This window comes from Trachurus trachurus (assembly GCF_905171665.1).
Source record: "Trachurus trachurus genome assembly, chromosome: 18".
NCBI classification, from domain to species: domain Eukaryota; kingdom Metazoa; phylum Chordata; class Actinopteri; order Carangiformes; family Carangidae; genus Trachurus; species Trachurus trachurus.
This window is the reverse complement of record NC_139909.1, coordinates 4,049,449-4,073,192: the sequence shown is the minus strand read 5'-3', so window position 1 is coordinate 4,073,192 and position 23,744 is coordinate 4,049,449. Positions and strand designations below refer to the sequence as shown.

General features: G+C 40.7%; 2 protein-coding genes across 8 annotated transcripts in view; both read right to left on the bottom strand.

Annotated features, from left to right (window-relative positions):
• Positions 1-1,267: 1,267 nt before the first annotated feature.
• The window catches only part of LOC311001324 (uncharacterized protein), a 130,261-nt gene continuing 107,784 nt past the window's right edge, over positions 1,268-23,744 (bottom strand). For 6 of the 7 annotated variants that reach the window (XM_083992380.1, XM_083992377.1, XM_083992379.1 and 3 more), the window contains 9 exons: positions 9,875-9,979; positions 8,446-8,493; positions 7,975-8,112; positions 7,550-7,636; positions 4,440-4,538; positions 3,927-4,031; positions 3,494-3,577; positions 2,113-2,175; positions 1,268-1,975 (listed from right to left, as the gene is read on the bottom strand). In XM_083992380.1, coding sequence (XP_083848506.1) covers positions 1,886-1,975; positions 2,113-2,175; positions 3,494-3,577; positions 3,927-4,031; positions 4,440-4,538; positions 7,550-7,636; positions 7,975-8,112; positions 8,446-8,493; positions 9,875-9,979 — 819 coding nt within the window. In that variant the 3' untranslated portion in view covers positions 1,268-1,885. The remainder of the gene's footprint in view (positions 1,976-2,112; positions 2,176-3,493; positions 3,578-3,926; positions 4,032-4,439; positions 4,539-7,549; positions 7,637-7,974; positions 8,113-8,445; positions 8,494-9,874; positions 9,980-23,744) is intronic. The other variant, XM_083992378.1, reaches the window with a different exon arrangement.
• The window catches only part of LOC311001373 (uncharacterized protein), a 29,167-nt gene continuing 28,057 nt past the window's right edge, over positions 22,635-23,744 (bottom strand). Inside the window, exon 8 of the mRNA XM_083992455.1 lies at positions 22,635-22,855. Coding sequence (XP_083848581.1) covers positions 22,733-22,855 — 123 coding nt within the window. The 3' untranslated portion in view covers positions 22,635-22,732. The remainder of the gene's footprint in view (positions 22,856-23,744) is intronic.

The following is a 23,744-nucleotide window of genomic DNA, read 5'->3' as shown; positions in this document are numbered from 1 at the left end:
CGTTTGTCTCTGAGCTCGGCCAAGTCCCCGCTCGGCCCCGCTCCCCTGCTGCTCACTGATCGCTTAATTAGAGGATTCAGTTGGCTGTCATTTTGCTGAAGACCCCCCCCCCCCCCCCCCCCTCTCCTCTCTCAGGCCCAAGCGACGTCACTTGGACTCATTTTTTCAACCTCGTCTCTCTGCAGCTTCTCTTTCCTCTGCACTTTGTTCACTTCAACTGTTTCTGTGCTGCAGGAAATCACATCCGACAAATCAAATCTGACTTTGAGAAAATATGACCAGTTGTAGATCATCGACCACAAATTGTGTTTTGTTTTTTTTTCTTTTTTATCGCCGACTGTTTCCCAGAAAAGCATTTCTCATGTTTTTCCACCGCTGGTTTCACTTCATTTCAGCCTGCAATGAAAATCAAGAGTCGTTCCAAGACTGGAAATGGTTTTGCAGCGATAAAGAAAAAACAAAACAAAAAGAAAAAGAGAGAGAGAGAGTGTGTGTGTGTGTGTGTGTGTGTGTGTGTGTGTGCGCGTGTGTGTGTGTGTGTGTGTGTGTGTGTGTGTGTGTGTGTGTGTGTGTGTGTGTGTGTGTGTGTGTGTGTGTGTGTGTTTTAGAGTGGCAGCAGAAGCGTGTCAGTGGTTTTCCCGGGTTAATTTGACAGCGATCCAGTAGAGAACAGGAAGCTGGCGCGGGAACGGCAGCTTCGGATTAAGAAGAAAATGAAAAATGCTCCGTGATGATTGTGAAGCTTTTGTTCAGCGGCTGCAGCTGCTGGAGCCGCTCTGCAACCGTTCTTACACATGTTCCTCAATGTCGACGGTGTCACATGGGAAAAAAAGAGGTGTGTGTGTGCGTGTCCATGTGTGTGTGTGTGTGTGTGTGACACCGACGCCTCCACTTGACCTGACAAAACAGAAAGCATTGTTTCACTTCAGCAGCTTCTCTGACGAAAACGTGTGGAAACAGATAATGAGCAGATAAATGAGAGCGCCGTTCAATGTGTGTGTGTGTGTGTGTGTGTGTGTGTGTGTGTGTGTGTGTGTGTGTGTGTGTGTGTGTGTGTGTGTGTGTGTGTGATCAGTTAAAGAAAAGTTTGATTTTCTTTCATTAAAAACCAACAAAATGGAAAATTGAAACTGTGAATAAATGTGCAACAGGACGAAGAGCTCTGATTGGACAATAACTGATGACATCATCTCTGTGCTGACGAGTTTATTTCTTCTTCTGCTTATAATGTGACATCTATGATATAAAATCATCGCAGAGACGTTAACAAGGTGTAAAATGTGACTTTAATAAGACAGAGGAGTCAGATTTACAGGCAACAAGAGAAAAGTTTTGATCGTCACAGTGAAAATGTGAATGTGTCAGAACAGAAAGTCCACACACACCTCCTGCTGCTGCTTCCTGTGTGTGTGTCTGTGTGTGTACATGGCTGAGCTTCAAGTTGTGTTGTGTTGCTCCATGTGTAATTATGCTGTTTGGCTCCAGCAGCAGATTTTCAATGACAGGTCTGAGCAGAGAGTTGGAGAGCTCAACGCTGAAGGAAGACGTGTGTATGAAGGTTTGTATGGGTCGTTGTTTAGCTCAGTGGGTGGAGCAGCCGGCCCCGTCTCAAATCCTGATGCTGTTGGCCCTTTGCTCCATGTCTGTCCCTCTCTCTCTGTCTCCCAGTTTCCTGTCTCTCTCAACTACCTGACTCTGTTTTTTGGGCAAAAGCCCCAAAAATATAATTAAAAAAAAAGCTCTATACATATACAGTATATGCATTCTTGATGCTCTGTCTCCATCCATGCAAGTGGGTTGGAGAATATTTAAGCTGTTAATAGTGTTACATATAGATACAGAGAGAAAGAGTAGAGGACACAGAGAGTTCATAATGATCCTTCTCTCACATGGACTCCATCTGTTTCATCAGCTTCTCCACTTCTCTCTTGGCTTCCTCCTTCTTCCTGTTGGTCTCAGCTTGGTTTGTCTCCAGCTGGGATTGAACAGAGACATGGACAGAGACTCAGTGTTGGACCAGCTTTGTCTTAAAGACATGAATGTGACACATGACTTAGTGTTACAAACTTAAACTCTTATTGTTACAAACAATCACTGATTGAACAGATTAACCTGTTTGTTCTTGGTCTCCAGCACCGTCTTCTGTCTCTGCAGGACTCTCTGCTGATTTTCCATCTGACCAAAGATAAAGTGGGACGGTTTTACTATTTAAAGCTTCAGAAAGACAATAAAATGTAACAATATATAATAAACATTAATAGATTTGTACACAACTGAAGATGTGCCGCAGTGGAGGAAACATCACTAAGTGGTCATCATCAAGATCAACCCACTCAGGACAAGCATTGAGCTGAATCATTAGGGATTGTAACACCTACAGTAGTCCTACTAAGAATTCTGAATTCTCAGCATTTTTACTTGTGTTCGTAACTGCTACAAATAAACATTCATGAACAGTAACATGTTACAGTTAAAGGTTGGGTCTGGAGTTTTGTGTCCAAAAATAAACATTAGCCTTATACAAATGAAATCCGTCTTAATCATCACCTATTGGCTTCTAGTCCTGTGTGGTGGGGGCTGTGCCTGCAGTATTTTGGTCTTTTGCTTTGTTTTGTTCAGGTTTTGTTGTGCACGTGGACGTTTCTGGGTGGAGAGTGAGAGAGTCTGTGTTTTTTCTCTCCAGCCAATGATGGAGCTCAGGTGTTTTCTCTCCAGCCAATGACGGAGCTCAGGTGAAGCTACGTGCAGCAGAGTAGTAGCTCAGGGCTGCTAGCTGCACTAGCTGTCTCTGATGCTAACGAGTGCTAGCACGTCTCTCTCTCTCAGCAGCAGCAGTCAGGACCACAAAGAAAAATAAATACAGTCTGAGTGAAGCGCTGGATCCGCGGACCGATTCCCAACCGTCACCGCCAATTAAAGCCTCAAGTGGTAACAAATACGGGGGCCATTGTAGTGCGCTAGTGTAACGGAGGTGCACTCACTCACCCATAAAGGACGTGCTAACCAACTTGCCAAGCGGTTGTTAACCTCTTGGCAAAGCGGTTTGCATCGTCGCCTGCCGTGCAGGAGACCAGGGTTCAAACTCCACCTAGGGCAGGCCGTGAGAAACACAACGCAGAGGGCCAGATATGACATCGGCTACACTAGCTCAATGCTAACTTCGGCTAGCGGTAGCGGTTAGCATCCACCGCAAACACCTTCTTCCAAGCTCACCACAACGGCATAACAACATAACACTGCTCCCGTTGTTGGCGAATGGTCGGCTAATCGGCCCACGGCTCTAGCGCTTCACTCAGATTGTATTTACTGTCCTTTGAGGTCCTGATAACTGCTGCAGTCTGGGGCAGGAGGCTACACGGCTTAGCCCGAGAGGAGGGGCTGAGTTTCAATGTTTTGTTTACAAACTGCAACGAACAAAACTCCAGACCCTACCTTTAAATACATAAAGAGAGAGATGAAGAGACAGCTCATTGATTTAGGTAGAAACATGAACCTGTCTGATCTTCTCCTGCTGCTTCTTCATCAAGGTCTCAACCTCCTCCCTCTTCTTCTTCTCTTCCTGGAGCTGCTTCTCCAACTGGGAGGAAGGACAGAGACGAGGAGAGAAGACACAACATTTAGGTCTGTGGATTCTCAACTCACGATTAACCATGTTTATTGCAGCTTCATTATACATTTGAGTTTGGCGTCAAGGCTCCGACTCCGACTATTTTAACCCGGAGCCTACAGGTGGATGCTGGTGAAGAAAATATGGTAGCACTGAGATGCTGCTGTGTCATAGATGAGCAAAGAGGACGATGGGTAAGTCACCCATCTTAAATAGACCGCCAGATTGAGAGGGTGTGTGTATGATGTCATGAGAGTGACGCAGCGCAGCTCGAGTTGGCTGCCTGAACTAGCTCACAGGCTTCACTCCATTTATTTACCAGATGAACCTGTTTGTTCTTGGTCTCCAGCTCCTTCTTCTGTCTCTGCAGTTCATCTTCTTGTTTCTTCTTCTCTTTCTGGAACTGCTGGAGTTCATCTTGTTTCTGTTTCAGCGGAGAGGAAAGAGGCCAGAGTAGAAATTATGTTTATTACTGAGTCATTTGGTAGAAAATATAAAGCAGCAGTGACAGAAGAATGCTTCTTTGCTCTTATACTGTAGTTTTGTTTCTTGAACCCAACAACATCCAGAATCTAGACTGCAGTGCCCTGTCACAGCATCAGGAGTGAGGCTTTTAGTGTGAGCTCCAGACCAAGACCAAGGAGGACCTTTTCTGTGTCTGGTGGTTGGTAACATGTGGTTTCTCCTCAGAGGAGACTGAACCTTTGTAGAGACCTGTAGGATTTTCACCTTGACATTTTTCTATTTCTTATGTTTTTTACCCTTTTGCTTAAACCTTTTTGTCATCCTCAGTTTTCACTGTCTCCTCTGTCATAAACTGAGACAACTTTACCTCAGAGGACTCGTTTCTGAGATGAAGATTTTCTCCTGATGAGTCACTCCCAATGTGATAGCCGTTGTCTGATTCATCCAGTCTCTGCTGGCTGGATGTCTGATGGAGGAGGAAACATCAGATGTGTGAGATGGAGGAGAAGATCAGCTGGAAGAACCCTGGTTTCTTGATGAGAGTGGAGATACACATTAAAATGTTTTTCTTTTTTTCACTAAAGTTCTTCACATTTCCTTCCTCCCATTTCTCTTCTCTTCTTCAGACTTGGTGAGAACAGAGACACAGAGGTGAGATGATAAACCTTTTGTTTGAGAGTCTGGATACATTTCCATTGATCGGACAGAGTAGTACGGTGTACATTTTAGGACATCCTCAGGTGTCAGGCTTCAGCCTCAGACTTTAGATGAAAAGGCATAAGGTCTTAGGAAAACCTCTGTCAGGTGTCCACTAAACAGCCTCAGAAAAAAGTTGTCAGACCAAAAAGCGTCAGACCAAAAGTCGTCAGACCAAAAGGCATCAGAAAAAAAGTCGTCATACCAAAAGGCGTCAGAAAAAAGGCGTCAGAACAAAAGACGTCAGAAAAAAGGCGTCAGAAAAAAAGACGTCAGAAAAAAGGTGTCAGAAAAAAAGCTGTCTTTGTCAGAAAAAAGACGTCAGAAAAAAGGTGTCAAAAAAAAGCGTCAGACCAAAAGGCGTCAGAAAAAAGACGTCAGAACAAAAGACGTCAGACCAAAAGGCGTCAGAAAAAAAGACGTCAGAAAAAAGGTGTCAGAAAAAAGACGTCAGAAAAAAGGTGTCCGAAAAAAGGCGTCAGACCAAAAGGCATCAGAAAGAAGGCGTCAGAAAAAAGGTGTCAGAAAAAAGACGTCAGACCAAAAGGCATCAGAAAAAAGGCGTCAGAAAAAAGGTGTCAGAAAAAAGACGTCAGAAAAAAGGTGTCAGAAAAAAATATGTCAGAAAAAAAAGCCCCAACTGAATCAAAGTTTGACACCTTTTGGTCTAAAGGTGTCAAACTTTGATTCAGTTGGGGCTTTTTTTTTTTGGAGGGGGGGGCAGACTAGTAAATTATTTATCTATCGCTGTATTTAATGACATCATCGAAACACGACACCGGTAACGAGCTGTCGTGCAGAAAAGAGTCTGCACCCGAAAGGAACACGCGTCTCCGATATGTAACGCCAGGTTCACACCGGACGCGGAAGAGCCACGAATAGACGCGGAACGGAGTCTGTTTCCTACCGGCGCCCTTGTTAACCGATTGTGTTGTTCACACCAGATGCACCGCGGCGCGCACCTCCGCAGCCGGCTCGCACCCTGCAGCGATCGTTTTGGTCTATTTTGTGTGTGAGTCGCGAACGATCGCATCAATCTGGGCAGGAAGTTACCCAAAGAAACACAAGAGAATTCGGTTAATTTTCAAGATTAAAGCAATTTTCAAAATAAAATACTGCGATTGACAAATACAATAGCCGTGTGTTTGCGTTTGTGATCTATTTGTGTTTATATACCTAAACAGAGCATAAGAAAGATGAACACACGCACATACCTAGGCAACACATACACACACACACAGCCACAGTCGACCCACACATACACTACACACGCAGCCACAGACCCACACAGCCTACACACAGGCAGAGGCGCTGGTTGACCGGTATGGAGAAATGCGCATCTGGTGTGAATGGGAGGGCTCCAGCTTGCGCGCGATTTTCCTTTGTGCAGCGCTTCTGCCAGAACAGCGTGGATATGTCGTCATGACATGAGTGTTGACGGTTTACTTTTATTGCTATTGTTGTTGTTTCTACTGCTCTAGGATGAAAAACATCATGTTTTGTTATGTGACGTGAATTTACACCATTTTAACCTATAAATAAAGTTATAGCCTATTTAAATATTCAACAATTTCAGTTTCAATGATTGTATGTGGATAAATACATTTATGCAGAAAGCTTTGATGAGCAATTACATAACACATAACAAGAAATTAGTATGTGCTAATTATCATGTCACATTTAAAAACATGATGTTTTTAATTTTACAGCAGCAAAAAAAAAAGTATGGTCTGCAGACTGTTAAATCAAAGTTTGAAGAAATGGAAACAGTCAGTTTTTAATCTGATGTCTTTTTTTCCGACACCTTTTTTCTGACACCTTTTGGTCTGATGCCTTTTTTCTGACGTCTTTTTTCTGACACCTTTTTTCTGATGTCTTTTTCTGACACCTTTTTTCTGACGTCTTTTTTCTGACACCTTTTTTCTGATGCCTTTTTTCTGACGTCTTTTTTCTGACGCCTTTTTTTCTGACGTCTTTTTTCTGACACCTTTTTTCTGACGTCTTTTTCTGACGCCTTTTGGTCTGACGTCTTTTTTCTGACACCTTTTTTCTGACGTCTTTTTCCTGACGCCTTTTTTTCTGACGTCTTTTTTCTGACGTCTTTTTTTCTGACGCCTTTTTTCTGACGTCTTTTTTCTGACGCCTTTTTTCTGACGTCTTTTGTTCTGACGCCTTTTTTGTGATGCCTTTTGGTGTGACGTCTTTTTTCTGACACCTTTTTTCTGACATCTTTTTTCTGACGCCTTTTTTCTGACGCCTTTTTTTCTGATGTCTTTTTTCTGACGCCTTTTTTCTGACGTCTTTTGTTCTGACGCCTTTTTTGTGACGCCTTTTGGTCTGACGTCTTTTTTCTGATGCCTTTTTCTTGACGCCTTTTGGTCTGACGCCTTTTTTCTGACACCTTTTGGTCTGACGCCTTTTTTTCTGACGCTTTTTGGTCTGACGACTTTTTTCTGAGGCTGTTTAGTGGACACCTGACAGTGGTTTTCCAAAGACCTCATGCCTTTTCATCTAAAGTCCGAGGCTGAAGCCTGACACCTGAGGATGTCCTAAAATGTACACCGTAGTACGAGGAGGGACTTGAAAACTTTTTCATTCACAGGTTTTTTGTTTTAGGTTTAGGTTTATATAGGTCTTAATTTGTTGACACATTTAAGACGAGACAGGACATTCAAATTCAGGACAAAAATTCTAAAAACATCCAAAATTGTGATAAGAGAAAAAAAAAAAAGTGCAATAAAAATAGACTTCACTTTAACAACAAAAAGTACAAATACAAACTGTTATCATCGAGGTTATCACGTCCTGCTCCAGTGTCTGAAAGTGATTCAGGATCAGCTGCAGGAACCCAGTTTGTGTCTTTAATAACTAGAGAGAAAAGACACACAGGATCAGAGACTCAAAAAACCAAATGACAGTAACAGTTGCTGTACGAACTCCCCAGAAATTATGTTTTTTTGTTTTGTTTTTTCAAACTGAGAATATTTTTCTTTTAGATTATTCTTGTCCAATATTCCAGAGAACATTTAATGCAGTTAATAGAGAACGAAAACACAAAACAAAACAAACAAAAAACACAGGATGTTCTCTTTTTGCTGTTTCTGTTTCTCTAAAACCACAGTCTTTGTCTGACCAACCTGTTTTTGTCTTTAAACCAAACAACATGATTTTCTGCAAAAAGAAAACTAAAAGAAAATCTTCTGAACCTGCTTAGTGTTGGCGTGGACCTCAGTCTTCTTCTTCTTCAGCTCGTTCTTGAGTGTTTCTATTTCCTCTTTCTTCAGTTTTTCTATTTCCTGCTCAGCTTTCTCCCTCCTCCTCTCCAGTTCTCTTCTGGTTGAACTCTGGATCAGAAGAAGAACATGTGACTGAACTCACTGTCCAATGACTCATATAGAAACAAATGCAGCATCAGGTCGTTGCTGAACTTTTCTGTGTCTTGTGGTTGGTAACATGTGGTTTCTCCTCAGAGGAGACTGAATTAGTTCAGATGTTGTGTTCATGAAGTTCATGAAGAAAGTCAAGCAACAAGCAGCAGAGAATCAGTCTGTGTCTCAGTGTTGATCTCATTCACAGTCTACAGCTGAGAAAAGCTGATGAGATCATCAATGACTTTGGTGTTTAGTTCATGAGGAACATCACAGAGTTTCACTGGGTTCATGGATGTCAGGACTTACTAGATGAAGGCTGAGGGACCGGGTTGGTGTGTTTTTCATCTTCTCCAGCTGTGAAGGAGGAGGGAGAGACAGACAGAGACATGATGACCACTTTAAAGGTTGAATCTGGAGTTTTCTGCCTAAGAATAAACACTAGACTTATACAAATGAAATCCATCTTAATCATCACCTATGGGTTTCTAGTCCTGTGTGGTGGGGGCTGTGTCTGCAGCGCCCCCTCCTTCTGCCTGTATTTTAGTCTTTTGCTTTGTTTTGTTGTTGAGTCTGTGTTTTCTCTCCAGCCAATGACGGAGCTCAGGTGAAGCTATGCAGCAGAGTAGGAGGCTCAGGGCTGCTAGCCGCACTAGCTGTCCCGGATGTTCGTCTCTCTCTTTCTCTCTCTTACTCTCTCTGGGCAGCAACACCACAAAGAAAAATAAATACAGACTGATTGAAGCGCTGGATTCCTTGCCTTGGCATTATGGCCGGGTATCTGGCCGTCACCGACAACTAAAGCCTCGAATGGTAACAAGTATTAGGGCCGTTGTGGTGAGCTAGCTTGATGGTAACTTTGGCTAGCGGTAGCGGTTAGTAGCAGTAGAAGTAGTGCCTTATTCACACACAAAAATCATAATTCATTTGATAGGTCATATTGTGGCCAATTTTTGGTATGTGAATTGGTCTCCTGAGGAAGCTATGGTAGGAGCCATTTGACATACATGAGACATACATTCGACACACAGTATACACATTTACATGCACTTGACACTTACATACATTTAACATACTATATATAACACAACAAACACTTAACAAGCAGTTTGTAATCCCAGGGTGTGCATTTATGTATATGAGTTTAGCAATTGTTCCTTTAGATGGCGTTTAAACAAGGAGATAGATTGTGATGTTTTGAGGCTGTCACTCAGCTCATTCCATATCTGTGGTCCCCGACACACCACACTCATACTGGTTCCTATTAGTTTACGTTTTTTGCCTACAATGAGGTGTTTATGTCTGGTATTGTGGGTGTGTTGGGGAACGAAGACTGGCATGAGTTGTTCGCTAACACCCTCTTCCCAGCTCACCACAACGGCCCTCCTGCTCGTTACAACATAACACTGGAGGCTCCGGTTGTTGGTGACGTCCGGCTATCGGCCCACGGCTCCATCGCTTCACTCGGACTGTATTTCCTTTCCTTTGCAGTCCCGACAACCGCTGCTGTCAGGGGCAGGAGGCTACACAGTTGAGCCCAAGAGGAAGGGTTTAGTTTGAATGTTTTGTTTAGGAAGTGGAACGAAAAAAACTCCAGACTCCTTTAAAGTCTTTGTTCAATTATACAACCCAGGAGCTCATTATACAACCAGTGGACTTTATCTGAGACATCATGTCACTGAGTGGAGGTGAGATGAAGAAAATCAACTAGACATGTGATCAATATGAAGAAATAAACCTCTGAGTTGTTGATCTTCAGCTCTTTCTTCAGCTCCTTCAGCTCGTCCTCCATCCTCTGATTGTCTTCACTGAGCTGCAGCAGCTCAGCTTGTTTCTCTTTGATCTGCGAAGGGAGAGAAGATGAAGACCAGATGACAGACATCTCCATTTCTACATGTTTAAAACCACTGATCTGAAAAAAAATGACTGTTAGTGAGACGCTGAAGAACAAACTGAAATCAGTCTGTTTGTTAGTTTGTTAGTTAGGTATAGACAAACTAACTTCATGATCTTTGGCTGCTCTTTTGTGGTTTTCACAATGTTACCTGCTTCCTCTCTCCTCTCCTGCTTGGATATCTGGTTATTTAAAGGGATAGTTCAACATTTTGCCAAATTGGCCCATTGCCATAACCCCTATAGTCATAGCAGTAGGTTCGTTACCTTTAATTGTCGGTTCAAGCTATTTTTAGAACGGCGGAGCAGAGCCGCGAGCTGCTCAGAGCTACGCTACGGAGGCTCATGTGTCTTGGTTTCCCTCATCAAACTCATCAAATACACAATCCAACAACTCCACAACGCTCTGGTGGACAAGTTGTGACCTGCACATTCACCACGCTATGAGATAATAACACAACGTTACCAGACAGAGTTGTTTTAGAGGGAAATTCATGCAAAACCGCTGATGTGCGTTGCCTTCAGGGACAGTTTTTCATCATGTATTTCCCTCTAAAACAACTCTGTCTGGTAACGTTCTGTTATTATCTCATAGTGTGGTGAATGTGCAGCTCACAACTTGTCCACCAGAGCGTTGTGGAGTTGTTGGATTGTGTAATTGATGAGTTTGATGAGGGAAACCAAGAAATTCCATGAGCCTCCGTAGCGTAGCTCTGAGCAGCTCACGGCTCTGCTTCGCCGTTCGAAAAATACCTTGCACCGACAATTAAAGGTAACGAACCTACTGCTACGACTATAGGGATTATGGCAAAAGTCTCATTTTAACTCTTTATTTACTAGTTATCCTCCATATGAAATTCTTTCTTTCACTCTTTACTTTTTTCTTTTCTTGCTTTCATCTTTTCCCATATTTTACCAGTCTCATTGTCTCCACTGCTTCCTCTGTCTCCTCTCTTTCTCCTACATGAGTTTCATCCCTCTGGTTTCTCTTCATGTCTGTGTAAAAACAAAACAGTTACAATTACAAAACAAAACAGTACTTACTTTACTACACTGTTTGACAGATTAAAAGTCAAATTTTAATCAAGTTCAGTTTAATTGACTCATTGTCACAGTGAACTTCTCTGTTCCCACCACTAACTCAGTCTTTCAGTCAAAAAATAAATTCTGAGCAGCCTTCAAAATAAAAGATTCTCATTTTATAGCTCCAGCTTCGCTCCCTGTCCCATCACATAGCTACATTTCTTGATGAGCTTGTCTAGTCTGTTCCTGTCCCTGACCTTGATGTTGTTACCCCAGAAGACAATGGCAAAGAATGTAACGCCTGCAAGAATGGACTGACAGAACATGCACAGAATTACATTACAGAAGTCAAAGGACCTGAGTCTTCTCAAAAAGAAGAGCCTGCTTTCTGTCTTTTTGTACACAACACTTGTGTACAACAGAACAATCCAACCTGTCATCAATGTGTACTCCAGGGTACTTGCATGACTGAACCCACTCAATGTCCACCCCATCCACAGTCACAGGCCGTAAGGATCTCTTGGACCTGCCAAAGTCAATAATCATTTCTTTGGTCTTTAATGTATTAAGCAACAAGTAGTTCTTGTTGAACCAGTCCGGGAACACCTCCACCAGGTCCCTGTATTCATCTTCCTGTCCCCTCGATGGCCATATCCTCGACTCCTTCTGAACATGCCAAGATTCACATTTAGATGTAAAATCAGCAGTGAACAGTGTGAAGAGGTAAGGTGTACCCTGTGGTACTCCCTCACTGCTCACCACTGTGTCTGGCATGCAATTCCCCAGCCTCACATACTGTGGCCGCTCTGCAAGATAGTTATAGACCCACAACATGATGGTTGGATCTACACCCATCTTCTCCAGCTTTCCTCTCAGAATTCTGGGTTGAATTGTGTTGAAAGCACTGGAGAAGTCAAGAAACAGCAGTCTCACATATTGCCCAGGCTTATCCAGGAAGGAGTAAATCCCATGCAACATGATTGCATCGTCCACCCCAATGTTCTCCCGGTACGCAAACTGCAGGGGGTTCACAGAATGCTGGGCTTGTGGTCTCAGGCGACGGAGTCAGAGTCTCTCCAGAGTCCGTCATATGAGAAGTCAAGTCTACTGGTCTTAGAATATTTGACCATCTCATTTGTAACCAAATCAACATTAACATGTCTATTCTTTCAGGTTTAAGTCAAGTTAAGTTAAGATTCCTTTATTTGTCCCGCAGTGGGAGAAATTTACATTTGTGCAGAAGCAAATAGCAACAGTATATAAAAAAAAAGAGAAACAGAATAAGACAAGAAGAATAAACATCACACAACAATAAGATAGAAAAAACAGTATATTCTTAGAGATGTTTACATATCCATGTAAAAATCAGCCATGCTGCAGTGCATTGTGCAATCGAAACAATTTGATAACAACTTGTGGAGAGCGTCCAAATTATTGTGGACGATAATTTCCATTATACAGTCTGTTAATGTGCAGGTCTCATATAGTTCATGTGAGACAATAGTATCTCTTAATATCTGACAGATTTGTGTCAAACCTCTGAACTTCCTTTTCAGTTAACAATCTATATTTAGAACCTGATTCACGATGAAAGGATAATATAACAATCAATGTTCAATGAATGGCTACAACTTTAGATTGTTATAGTGAAGAGTTATTGATTCACTTTTAAGTTGTTAAGATTAAAATAGAAGAAAAAATATTGAGAACACCACGTACCTGTTGCTAGATGTGTTGCTCATTTGAACTGACGACAGGTGTAGAGTCTGTAAGTCATGACTCATGACCATGAAGTGACTCAAGACCAGTTTATCAAGAGATTTATCAGATGTAATGTTCATCTGAAGTCGCGTAGAACTTCCTTCAACCTCAGCTGAGCTGTTTTTCTATAAACTTAGTTGTTTACAATTTACATTACAAATGATGTAAATGTTCTTGCTGATCAAAATGTGAATCTGACCACAGATCAGTAAACCAGTTCAGCTTTATACACAAACATGACGTTAGTAGTTCATTTATCTTTATGAGATACTGAACTTTGAGCCTGCTGCCAGGCAACACATACGTTTATCAGATAAAACAGCTGCAAGGTGGAGTAATATACGTCATGAGTTGGCTGTTTTTACCTACTTTATTTACTTTACTTTATTTGTTTATTTGATTGGGACAATGCATATTAATGGTCAGTGAGTGCTAGAGTACCCACAGTAAATACACCGGATTTAGCACATGTGCTAAATTACATCCGTAGTCCCCAAAACAATACAACAAATTAACATAAAAAGTCCAAAAAGACAGAGGACCATTAGATAACAGGAAAAGTACATTTACATAGTTACAGGGTTAGACATGATTCTATATATAATCTATATAGCTGGAATTAACATGATTCATTAAAATATAAAAATATACAGTTGAGATTGACAGGATTCATTTTAAATATAAAAATATAAATCTATACAGTTGAGCTTGACATGATTCATTTTAAATATAAAAATATAAATCTATACAGATGTGCTTGACATGATTCGTTGAATTGTAAAAAATATATATATTTTTATCTTTTTGTAGGGAGTGTTTGGTTATTTATCAATGGCAAAGAGTTAACCCTACTGAAAAAACAGCTTAGACCAGTTTAGGCTGGTTGATGGTTTGAGATGGTCTTAGCTGGTTCAATAGGCTGGTTGATGATTTTATTATTTTTGATCAAGATTATGTTTCAAATTAATTATTTCAATTAATTATTATAAAAATCATAAACATCATTAAAAACAAGACATCGTGAAAAAAACAAAAACAAGAACAGAACAATCAAGACAGTGTCCAGTTATAAATTGTATGCAAGGTTGAACAGGTGGGTTTTGAGTTGTGACTTGAAGGTTGTGATAGTATCTGACTGTCTTATGTGTGGGGGGAGAGAGTTCCAGAGCCTGGGTGCTGAACAGCTGAATGATTGGACACCCATGGTACTGAGGCGTGATGTGGGGATAGGTAGTAGTCCAGCAGAGGTTGAACGGAGGGAGCGGGATGGAGTGTATTCATTAAAGCAGAAGTAAGCGATCCGGTCGTTTTGGCTAACTTCTTGTCAGCCGATGGAGTTAGCAGCCCCCGCCCTCGTCATGGATCTATTGGTCCTCGTCCCTACGTCACCACATTCACGCGCATCCCTTGGCTGCACACACAGCCCTTCATTCTCTCTCCTCATTGGATAAAGGTTGTAGGATACAAGGAAGTATACAAGAAGTTTTCTCCTCGGCTTACAGCAGAGCAGAGTGACTGACAGACCCGTGTTTCAGACCAAACACTCTATGTAAGTGATTGCCGTCGGAAGATGTAACTATTTAAGACTTATATTAACACAGATATTCCGCTTACTTCTGCTTTAAGGAGGTCGCAGAGGTAGGTGGGGGCTAGGTTGTGGAGAGCTTTGTGGGTGAGGAGTAGGATTTTATATTGGATGTGGTATTGTACCGGGAGCCAGTGAAGTAGGATGAGGACAGGGGTGATGTGGTCAGATGATTTGGTGTGGGTGATGATCCGGGCGGCCGAGTTCTGGATGATTTGCAGTCTGTTGATGTGTTTGGTGGGGAGTCCTGTGAGGAGGGCGTTGCAGTAGTCTATGTGTGTTGTGACAAATGAGTGAACCAGGATTTCAGTGCTGGATTGGGTCAGTGATGGGCGGAGTCTGGAGATGTTGAGGAGGAGGAAGAATGCAGTCCGGGTGATGTTTTGAATATGGGATGCGAATGAGAGGGTGTTGTCCAGGATGACGCCGAGGCTCTTGACTTGGTGGGAGAAGGGTACAGGGAAACCGTCGATGATGATGGGTGGAGCTGGGGTGTGTTGTGATTTGGCGAGGGTGGATTTGGAGCAGATGAGCAGGGCCTCTGTTTTATTGCCGTTGAGTTTCAGGAAGTTCCTGTTCATCCAGCTCCGGATGCCGTCAAGGCAGGTGATGAGGGAGGTGGGAGGGATGGCAGCGGCGGGTTTGGTGGAGATGTAGACCTGAGTGTCATCAGCGTAGCAATGAAAATGGACCCCATGGTGACGGAGGAGTGTGCCCAGCGGGAGTTGGTAGATGGTGAAGAGAAGTGGACCCAAGACTGACCCCTGGGGGACACTCAGTGAAACACCCGAACACCCAGACTTGTGTTTCCTTAGTTGCACGAATTGTTGACGGTCAGTGAGGTAGGATGTGAACCAGGAGAGTGCAGCACCACTGATCCTAAGATCCCAATGCCAGCCAGGCAGTAGTATACATCATGGTGACTGTTTTTAGCTGCTACTACTGTAGGGGGTGTTTTTTTCTTTTTACATCCCTCAGGCCTTTGAATTAAATTGGTGACAAAGAGTTAATGTGATGTTATTAAAGGTATTAGTTTTACTTGTCTTGGTGATAATCTAACGTGTTAAAGTGTTTAAGTAAAGAATATTGATTCTTTTTTGAGCTGTGCTCTGCAAACAACATGAGGATCATTTATGTCACTGGCTTTATTTGGTAGTTTGGTGTCTGTCTCTAGCAGGTTATGACATCATCACATTTTGCCACTAAGACAGAGGTGCAGGTATAGTTGATCCTCCCTCATAGTGTGTCAAGACTGAGAGACCACCTCAGCCTCTGAGACCCTGCCCCCCTTCTGCAGCAGCATCAGAAATAACCTCCACAGGAAGAGGAAGTTGTCACGTACGTTCTACTTCAGTTGTATTTCAGCTCAACGCTCAGTCTGCAGCAAGACGACATGGAGGTCACAGCTCTCTGCTTCAGACTGTGTGAGTACTCAGTGTCACATTTCTTCTCTTTCTGTCCTCACTTTGATATGTTGCTGCTCATCAAAGCATCTGTTGCTGATTTACAACATTGCTCCTTTGTTTCTCCAGTGATGCTGGAATTTCTTCTGCTGGAGACACAAGTTCAGAGTCTTTATGCTCAGCAAAGTGGTGAGGAACCGGGAAAACCTTTAAAATGTTCATTTCTAAGTTTAGATTTATTTATTTATTTATGTTTAAACTCAGTTCATCCTTCGCTGAATAAGAAAACAGAATATTGATGATTCATTTGGAACCTTTTTAAAGAAAAGTATGTTATTGTTTTCTCAGTTTCAGCAGAGCCGGCCCTCCCTATAAGCGAACTAAGCAGCTGCTTAGGGCCCCGCAGCCACTAGGGGGCCCCCAAACTTTGCTCAATCATTTGTCTAACCGTCTCTGACAACGGCAACGTGTAACCCTTGACCCAACTGGCAACAATGACCGTGACACGCATACGTAACGCAGACTGTGGCCGTTCTCCGGTAACGAGCGCGCACCACCCCCTCCCTCCCTCCCTCACTCACTCACTGAGATCGCGATTTGCGAGGAGGTGATTAGCTTTTGGACAGCGACGATGTCCTAAAAGATATATCCGTCAGGTGCGGAAAATAGGAAAAAGAAGAAGGTCGAGGATGAAAAAAAAACAAGGACAAGGTAAGGCTAATTAATGTTATGTTTACCAGATGAACGTTTAGCCGAAAAAACATGTCGGTGCTTGTGTTAGCTCACTTAGCTGGCTAGCTGCTACATGTACCAGCCTGCTGCAGTTCACATGTCCTGGCTGATTTTAAGGTCTGTTTACAGTGAAAAGATAACAGCTGTTTTCCTGTGAGGGGATAAAGGATCAATCACCCATTTATTAATGGCTGATTAGATATGTCATGTTGCCACATCCTCATCCCCTGTGGCTGGTTCCAGTCATACAGTTGGTAAGTTTCTTGTTTGTTGCCACAATATGTTTATCTCTGTTGGAAAATTAAATTGTGTGTACACAAGTGGCTAAAAAAATTCTACTAATCTTCTCCACAGCTCCAATGGTTACTGCTGATGATGCTGCTGACCAACCAACATCCTCTATCTTCTTCTCAACTGAAGTTTTGTTTTAAGGGTTCTAGAATTTAGCTGTACAGATAATTTAAAGAAAATAAATCTGTTCAAACTGTAATCTTTTGTAGAATCTTTTATCTTTCTGCTACATCAAAAGTAGTGATTTAATACTGCATGTTTGGAGCCACCTATTGCCATTCACAATATTAACATTAACATTCAGACAAAAACAAAGTAGAAGAAAAAATGACAAGTGCAATTAGACAGCTTTAAGTGTTTCAGTGACTCTAATTAGTAATAAAATATCTGCTCGCCATCATGTTGATAGAGGTACAATAAAATATGCAAGGGTTGCATACGGTAGCTGGTTTTATGAATATTTGATGGTACATATATACACTGTGAGGCAGGGCCCCCAATTTTATCCTGCTTAGGGCCCCCAGATGTACAGGGCCGGCCCTGAGTTTCAGGTGCAGCTTTTCTTCGTATCACTCCAGACCGTCTGCAGTTCTTTGAACATGAGTCCATCTCTTTTCATTGTGACGGGACTGATGGTTCTGCTCAGTTACAAGGGATAAAGGATGATGGAGAATTTACTCCAGCATGTGTCATGAAGAGGACATCATCAGGTTCATCTTGCACAGCTGCTGCACTGTATTCATCAGACAGTGGAGAATACTGGTGTGAGACTGACGGAAGAAAAAGAAGCAACAGCATCAACATCATTGTCACTGGTACGTTTTTTTAAGCCATTATATCTATTTTGAACTTGTAATCTAACTCACCTGTATGAATTCCCTTCAGTTTACTATTTAGAGTAACACCAAGTCTGTTTATCAAACTTCCCTCTTCTCCAACATGTTCTTCAGAGGGCTCAGTGATCCTGGAGAGTCCTGCTCTTCCTGTGATGGAGGGAGATACTGTGACTCTGTGCTGCAGAAACAAGACAACTTCCACCAACATGAAAGCTGTTTTCTACAAAGATGGAACATCAATGACCAACAGTGCTGCCATGGAGGTGAAGATGAACGTCTCCAGGTTTGTTGAAGGACTGTACAAGTGCAGCATCCAGGGAGCTGGAGAGTCACCAGAGAGCAGACTGACTGTCACAGGTGAGACTGGACCTTTAGTAAATAGTCAAAAAATGTTTATTATTTGTACAGTCAGGGACTGTTGAAGATTGTATATAAAAATTGTAATTGTAAAAAGTGATAACGGTTTCTCTAAGCGCTATGGGTATCTGGTATCGTTAAAAAAAACACTTTATAATTGTAAACCGTTATTGTTATTATACTATGTAAAACTGTATGTAAAATATGTGTTAAAAAATCTACACAAATATATATTTAAAACTGGCAATAATGTTATTAATTTACATTATTTTTTTTTTCACTATAGTTAATAAAAATGATGAAATTTGAAATACAACAAATAATACCATATTCATCAGATATATTTTGTATATACGTATGTCAACATACAAAATTTCTGCTATGTATTTTAAATATATTAATATTACATATTACAATAAATATATTATTTACATAATATTAAACAAAACTGAAATTCAACATATAACATTCTCAATGTCATCAAAATATATATAATTTGATCTTTTTTATTATTTCTAAAATAATATTCTTTACTATTAACAGGATGTATAGATGCCATAATAGTTCATTCATTCATTAATTTTCTATACCGCTTAGGGTCGCGGGCAAGCTGGATCTCAGCTTCACATCGTATACATGTAGTATAATAGTACATCCCCTGATATGTTACGCTGCAACATCTCTAATCCATATATGAGTATATCTCAATATAGAAGCATTTACGTATGTCATACAGTATCTATTTGACATGTCTTTACAGGATCTGGACCAAAGTGAGTTTGCAAGTTAAAGTGTTGTGTATGTTTTTAATATTTACAGATATTATTTTAGCTATAATTTTGTGTTTCTGAAATTGTGTACATGAACCATGTTTAAATATGTTTACATTGTAGACATACATGCATTCAACAAATCTGCCATATGTATGTAAATATAAATACAGTTTAAATCAAATACAATGTTCTATCAAAGATATTTTTGAAAATATATGTAAATATAGAAGTAATCCTTAAAGGGACAACGAGGAGTTTCTATTCGGTTATAAAAAAGTCTCACGTTAATGTGGATGAATCTCCGCTACCCACACTTGTTAATGGCTCCATTTTCGCTAAATATATCGATCTGTCACTATCGTTATTTTGTTATTATTAGTGGTGGCGGAAATGCTGGTCGAGCCGACCAGCGTTTCCTTCGTGGCGAGTTATGAGAATAACGCCGCAGAATCGCCGTTTATGGTCGGAACTACGATGGTATGTGAACCTCTTTGAACCTCTGACTTTAATTTTTGATGAATGAAAACACGAGTCTGTCTTGCGCCGGTCAAAGAAATGTACGGTGCGCGCGGAGGCTCACAAATGTAGTGTGAAACACTTCGCTTTTCCAAAACTCCTCGTTGTCCCTTTAAATATTTCATTTCATTTCATTTCAAACTTTATTTATTCAGGGAAGCCAATTGAGAGCAGGCTCTCTTTTTCTATGACACCCTGATTACAGAGATAGAACAACACAACAGCAACACCGACCAAGCAAAACAAGCATAAAAGCAAAACCAAACATAATTACTGTATAAACAAGTACACAGTATGATCATCAAGTGTCAGAATTAAAGATACAATATATCTTCTTCATTGAAGATGCATTTTATGTTTCTGAACAGGAAACATAACTTCACAGACAGTGTGATGATAACTTTTCCTTTGTATTGTTAATACTTACAGATCTTTACACTGGTTAAAACTCTTTGTTAAGAAACTAGAAAGTCCTACAGCAGGTGTTATATGTGAAGTTGCAGCACATTCAGTTTCCATCATGTGTCCACCAGCTCAGAAAGACCTCGTCTCCAATGACTCTGACTCTACAAACCTCCACAGCCTGCAGTGGATCATCATCATCGTCTTGGCTGTTGCCCTGCTGCTGCTGCTGCTGCTGGGGTTTCTCCCACATGATGGTACAGAGAAGCAGCTTCTCTCTCTCTAATATACTGTATGACAATGATTTAAAGTCTGTTTCTATTGATGTCAATAATTTTACTTTTCTTTCCATCAGTTTGCTCAAAGACGTCAAGAACAACAGACTCAGGTGAATTTTCTAACTAATTTGACAGATGATCAAGATATAAAGTGTATCTGTCCACCTGTCAGCCTTCAGTCTGGTAATAATTTACATTTTCTGTGTTTCAGTTTCTGGAGTGGACGATGCAGATGATCTCGATAGTTTGACGTATGCAGTTGTGACATATGCGACCGTCACAAAAAGGAAAAGGACGGAGGTGAACTCGACTTTGTTTTTTCTTCAACACAATGTGAAACACACAACAAGAGTTTTCACACGTCTGTATTATGATTAAACTTATTTTAAGATTCAGGTGTTCATCATCTTGGTCGACCACTGAGGAGGTTAAAATAAGAAGAGGAGTCAGTGGCAGTTGAAGCGGTCGACTCTAACGTCTGAATGATTTCTGCTCCCTCTCTCTGTGGTCTGTTGTTTTAGACGCTGCTGACGCTGGTGAGAGTTTGAACGTCTGCACTGAGACAAACCACAGCAGAGAAGCACAGACAGAGAACGGTAAGAGGCCTGTTCAGACCTTCACTCTGCCACCACCACTATATTTATAACCAGATGTAGAAGCAACTGATGATTTTCTGAATCATGCGTATGTATTAGAAAATATAGAAGTTCTCTAAAGCTCAGGGTGAGATCTTTATTACTTATTTATTCATCATTTGATAACCCTAAGAAAGATCCATTCAACCAAGAAGGCCAATTTAGAAAGCTCAGTGAAAAGCTGAGTAATTGACCGTTGAGTTTGTCATAATTAACCACAGATATAATCTTTATATATTTGGTCTTACAGTGCAAAAGACTCACAAATGAAGACTGAAGAGAGAGTTGGTTTGTTGAAGGAGAAATGACTGATAATGAAGTTTCAAAATCAAAAATCATGTTAATTGTATGTAATAGAACTGTACATTTACACAAGTGTTTTCTTTTCAAGCTCTATTCATAAAAACTGAATTTGATTCACATATATCACATATACCAATATAAGAACAATCATATCATCCAGCTTTGTTCAACCTGTTGTCTGGTGGACTGCATATCCACTGCTCTGATAGAGTTTATGAATCATTAACAGATCACTGACCTTTATTTCCTGCTCTGGTTGATCAGTTGTAGAATTTCATGTAATTGTTCAGTGTATTGATCAGTAACAGCAGCTGATTGGTCTCTAAACACTGAAGAATCTGACTGGAGGGTGAAATAGCTGCAGAAATTAAAACCTCATTCATACAGACATTTTCAGATTTGACATATTAATTAATCAATCATTGATTAAACAGTTTCACTATGAGTGTGTTTGTCCTGAAGTGAACTTTGAGCCTGGTGATCACCAGTGTAAAATATTACAGCTGCAATTAAAACCATCATGACTCAGATCAATGACTCTTCAGTCTGAGCAGTTGATAAACTGAGACACTGCAGCTTTAAGGAAATCAAGTCTCACTCTCACTGATGGATAGTTTGTTTGTTTTTTACATTGAAACTCACGAAGCAGCATTTCCTGTAGTGTTTAATATTAGCTACATTTCTACAGAATAAAAGATCAACTAAATCACCACATGTGACAGAAGAACTCAGGTGTGACCCTGAAGGTGTCACTGTATCAGGATCAACAAAGTCCTGTAAACAGATTTCTCCTCAAACCACTGAACTAAAGAATCAACTGCAACAACTCATGTACAAATGTGTTTTATTAAAAAAAAATAATAATAAAAATGACATGACGTCTACACAGATGTTGTTCTACAATCAAACAGTGAATGATTTACAGAAACTACTGAAGATATGAAAACACTCTGAATGATGATCAAATCCTCAGACTGTGTTAAATCAGCTCCAAAGACTCTGTCCATCTGTTGGACAGTGGACTTAGTTTGAAACAGAGGACAAAATAAAAACAGCTTTTATTGTATAAACTACTGTCACAGTCTCACTGTCTTTATTATATTCTATTGACGGATTAATCAATATTTATTTTTATCTGTTCGTTGTTTCTCATGTGTATAGTAATGACTTTACTGTAATGTCTCACTGTTACAGTGTGTTGTGTTGTTTGTGTTATTATGTGTGGAAGTTCATAAAAACCTGAAACAATATTAAACTACATCAGCAAACGTCTTCAGGGTTGTTGACGAGTACATGTCGCCACAGTCTGAAACAAAAAAGCAAAAAAGAGGTTGTGGATAAAATATAAATAAATATATCATAATCAGACAGATGTGATGTAATAACATAATGTAACATGATGTCAGACCTCTCCTATGGGGCTTTTCAGTGTTGCTTTAACCAGATCTCCAGTTTGTTGGGGGTTTTTGTTGTCTCTGTCTTTGTCCCAGACCTGTGAATGTAGAATTAGAGAAGATGAAAGCTGTGAATTGTTCTCTCCATGACAGAAACCCGGTGTTCACCTGCAGCTCTTTGACATACTATGAAGTGTGTTTGTCACACAGAGTACAGCTCAGGCTGTGAGGAAAGTCCTATCATGTTTCTGTTGCTCTGTGGAAATTGTAGCGTCTAGTGTTTGTAGAGGTTTGACCGTCCATCACTTCCCCAGCTTCATGGATGTGAAGCAGTAAATAGTCAGAATGCCCCTTTAAGCAGGAAATGAGGAGGGAAAACAGAGAAGAGCTGCATCATGAAATATAAAACAACTTTTAACAACAAGTGAAACTCACAGTCTTCGTCTGCTTTGGGTCCAGGAGATGCTCTTTGAGTGGGATGGTTTCACTTTTCTTGGTGAACTCCAGATGTAACATCCAGTTCTTCAGTTTCAGCTTCTGTTTGAAGGAAAGTGGATCATGTCAAACAGGAAGTGACAACATGAGACTGACTAAATAACCATGAAGGACAATAATCACTAAACTTCACTAAAGCCATCCATCAAAGGCAGTCATTTAAACGACTGTCGTTGGCACTTGGAGCACAAAAAGGGAACCAGTGACATCATCACCCACTGCATGAAAAGTGGGATTTTCGACAGTTAGCGACACTGTAGATTGTCGTGGAAGTTCAGGTTTGCGACTGCATACGACAATTTGCAGGAAACACCCACAACTGTCGGGAATTGTCGTGAATTGTCAGAAATTGTGCTGGGCAGTTTCCCCCCCATCACCCCCCTCTCCCTAATTCAAGGGAAGGCTTTAACATGTAAATGATCATGCTGTGAGCTATACAAATGCAAATCAGCGTAGCTTGGTAGCAGGAGGAGTGTTATTCCAGGTAAGATTTTTCTAAAAGGTATTAACTTCATTTTAATCCTTATAAAACCCACTGTCAATTTAAAACATCCACAAAAAGTTTTTATGCATTTGAATTTTAACACATTTTTGTCAATACTGAGAAGTACGCTGGTGTATTAGGGCCATATGTAAAAAAACAACAACAAACAAAAAAAAAAAAACCCAACTATTTTAAAAGAAATATATTCAGAGAAAAAACAAACAAATTGACTTTAATCATCATCTAAATAGGTTTTTAAAAATTATGTAAAATGTGTTATCTACTACAATGTTATGTAAAAAAGATTAATACAACAACCACAACAGTGAAAAGCAACCGCATTTTAACTAGACAATTTAAATGGGACACTATTTCCCAGGACTTTTCCCAGGTTTGTCTAAATGAATACAACTTTGAACATATAGTTTGGAATGAGTGTCGAGAGAT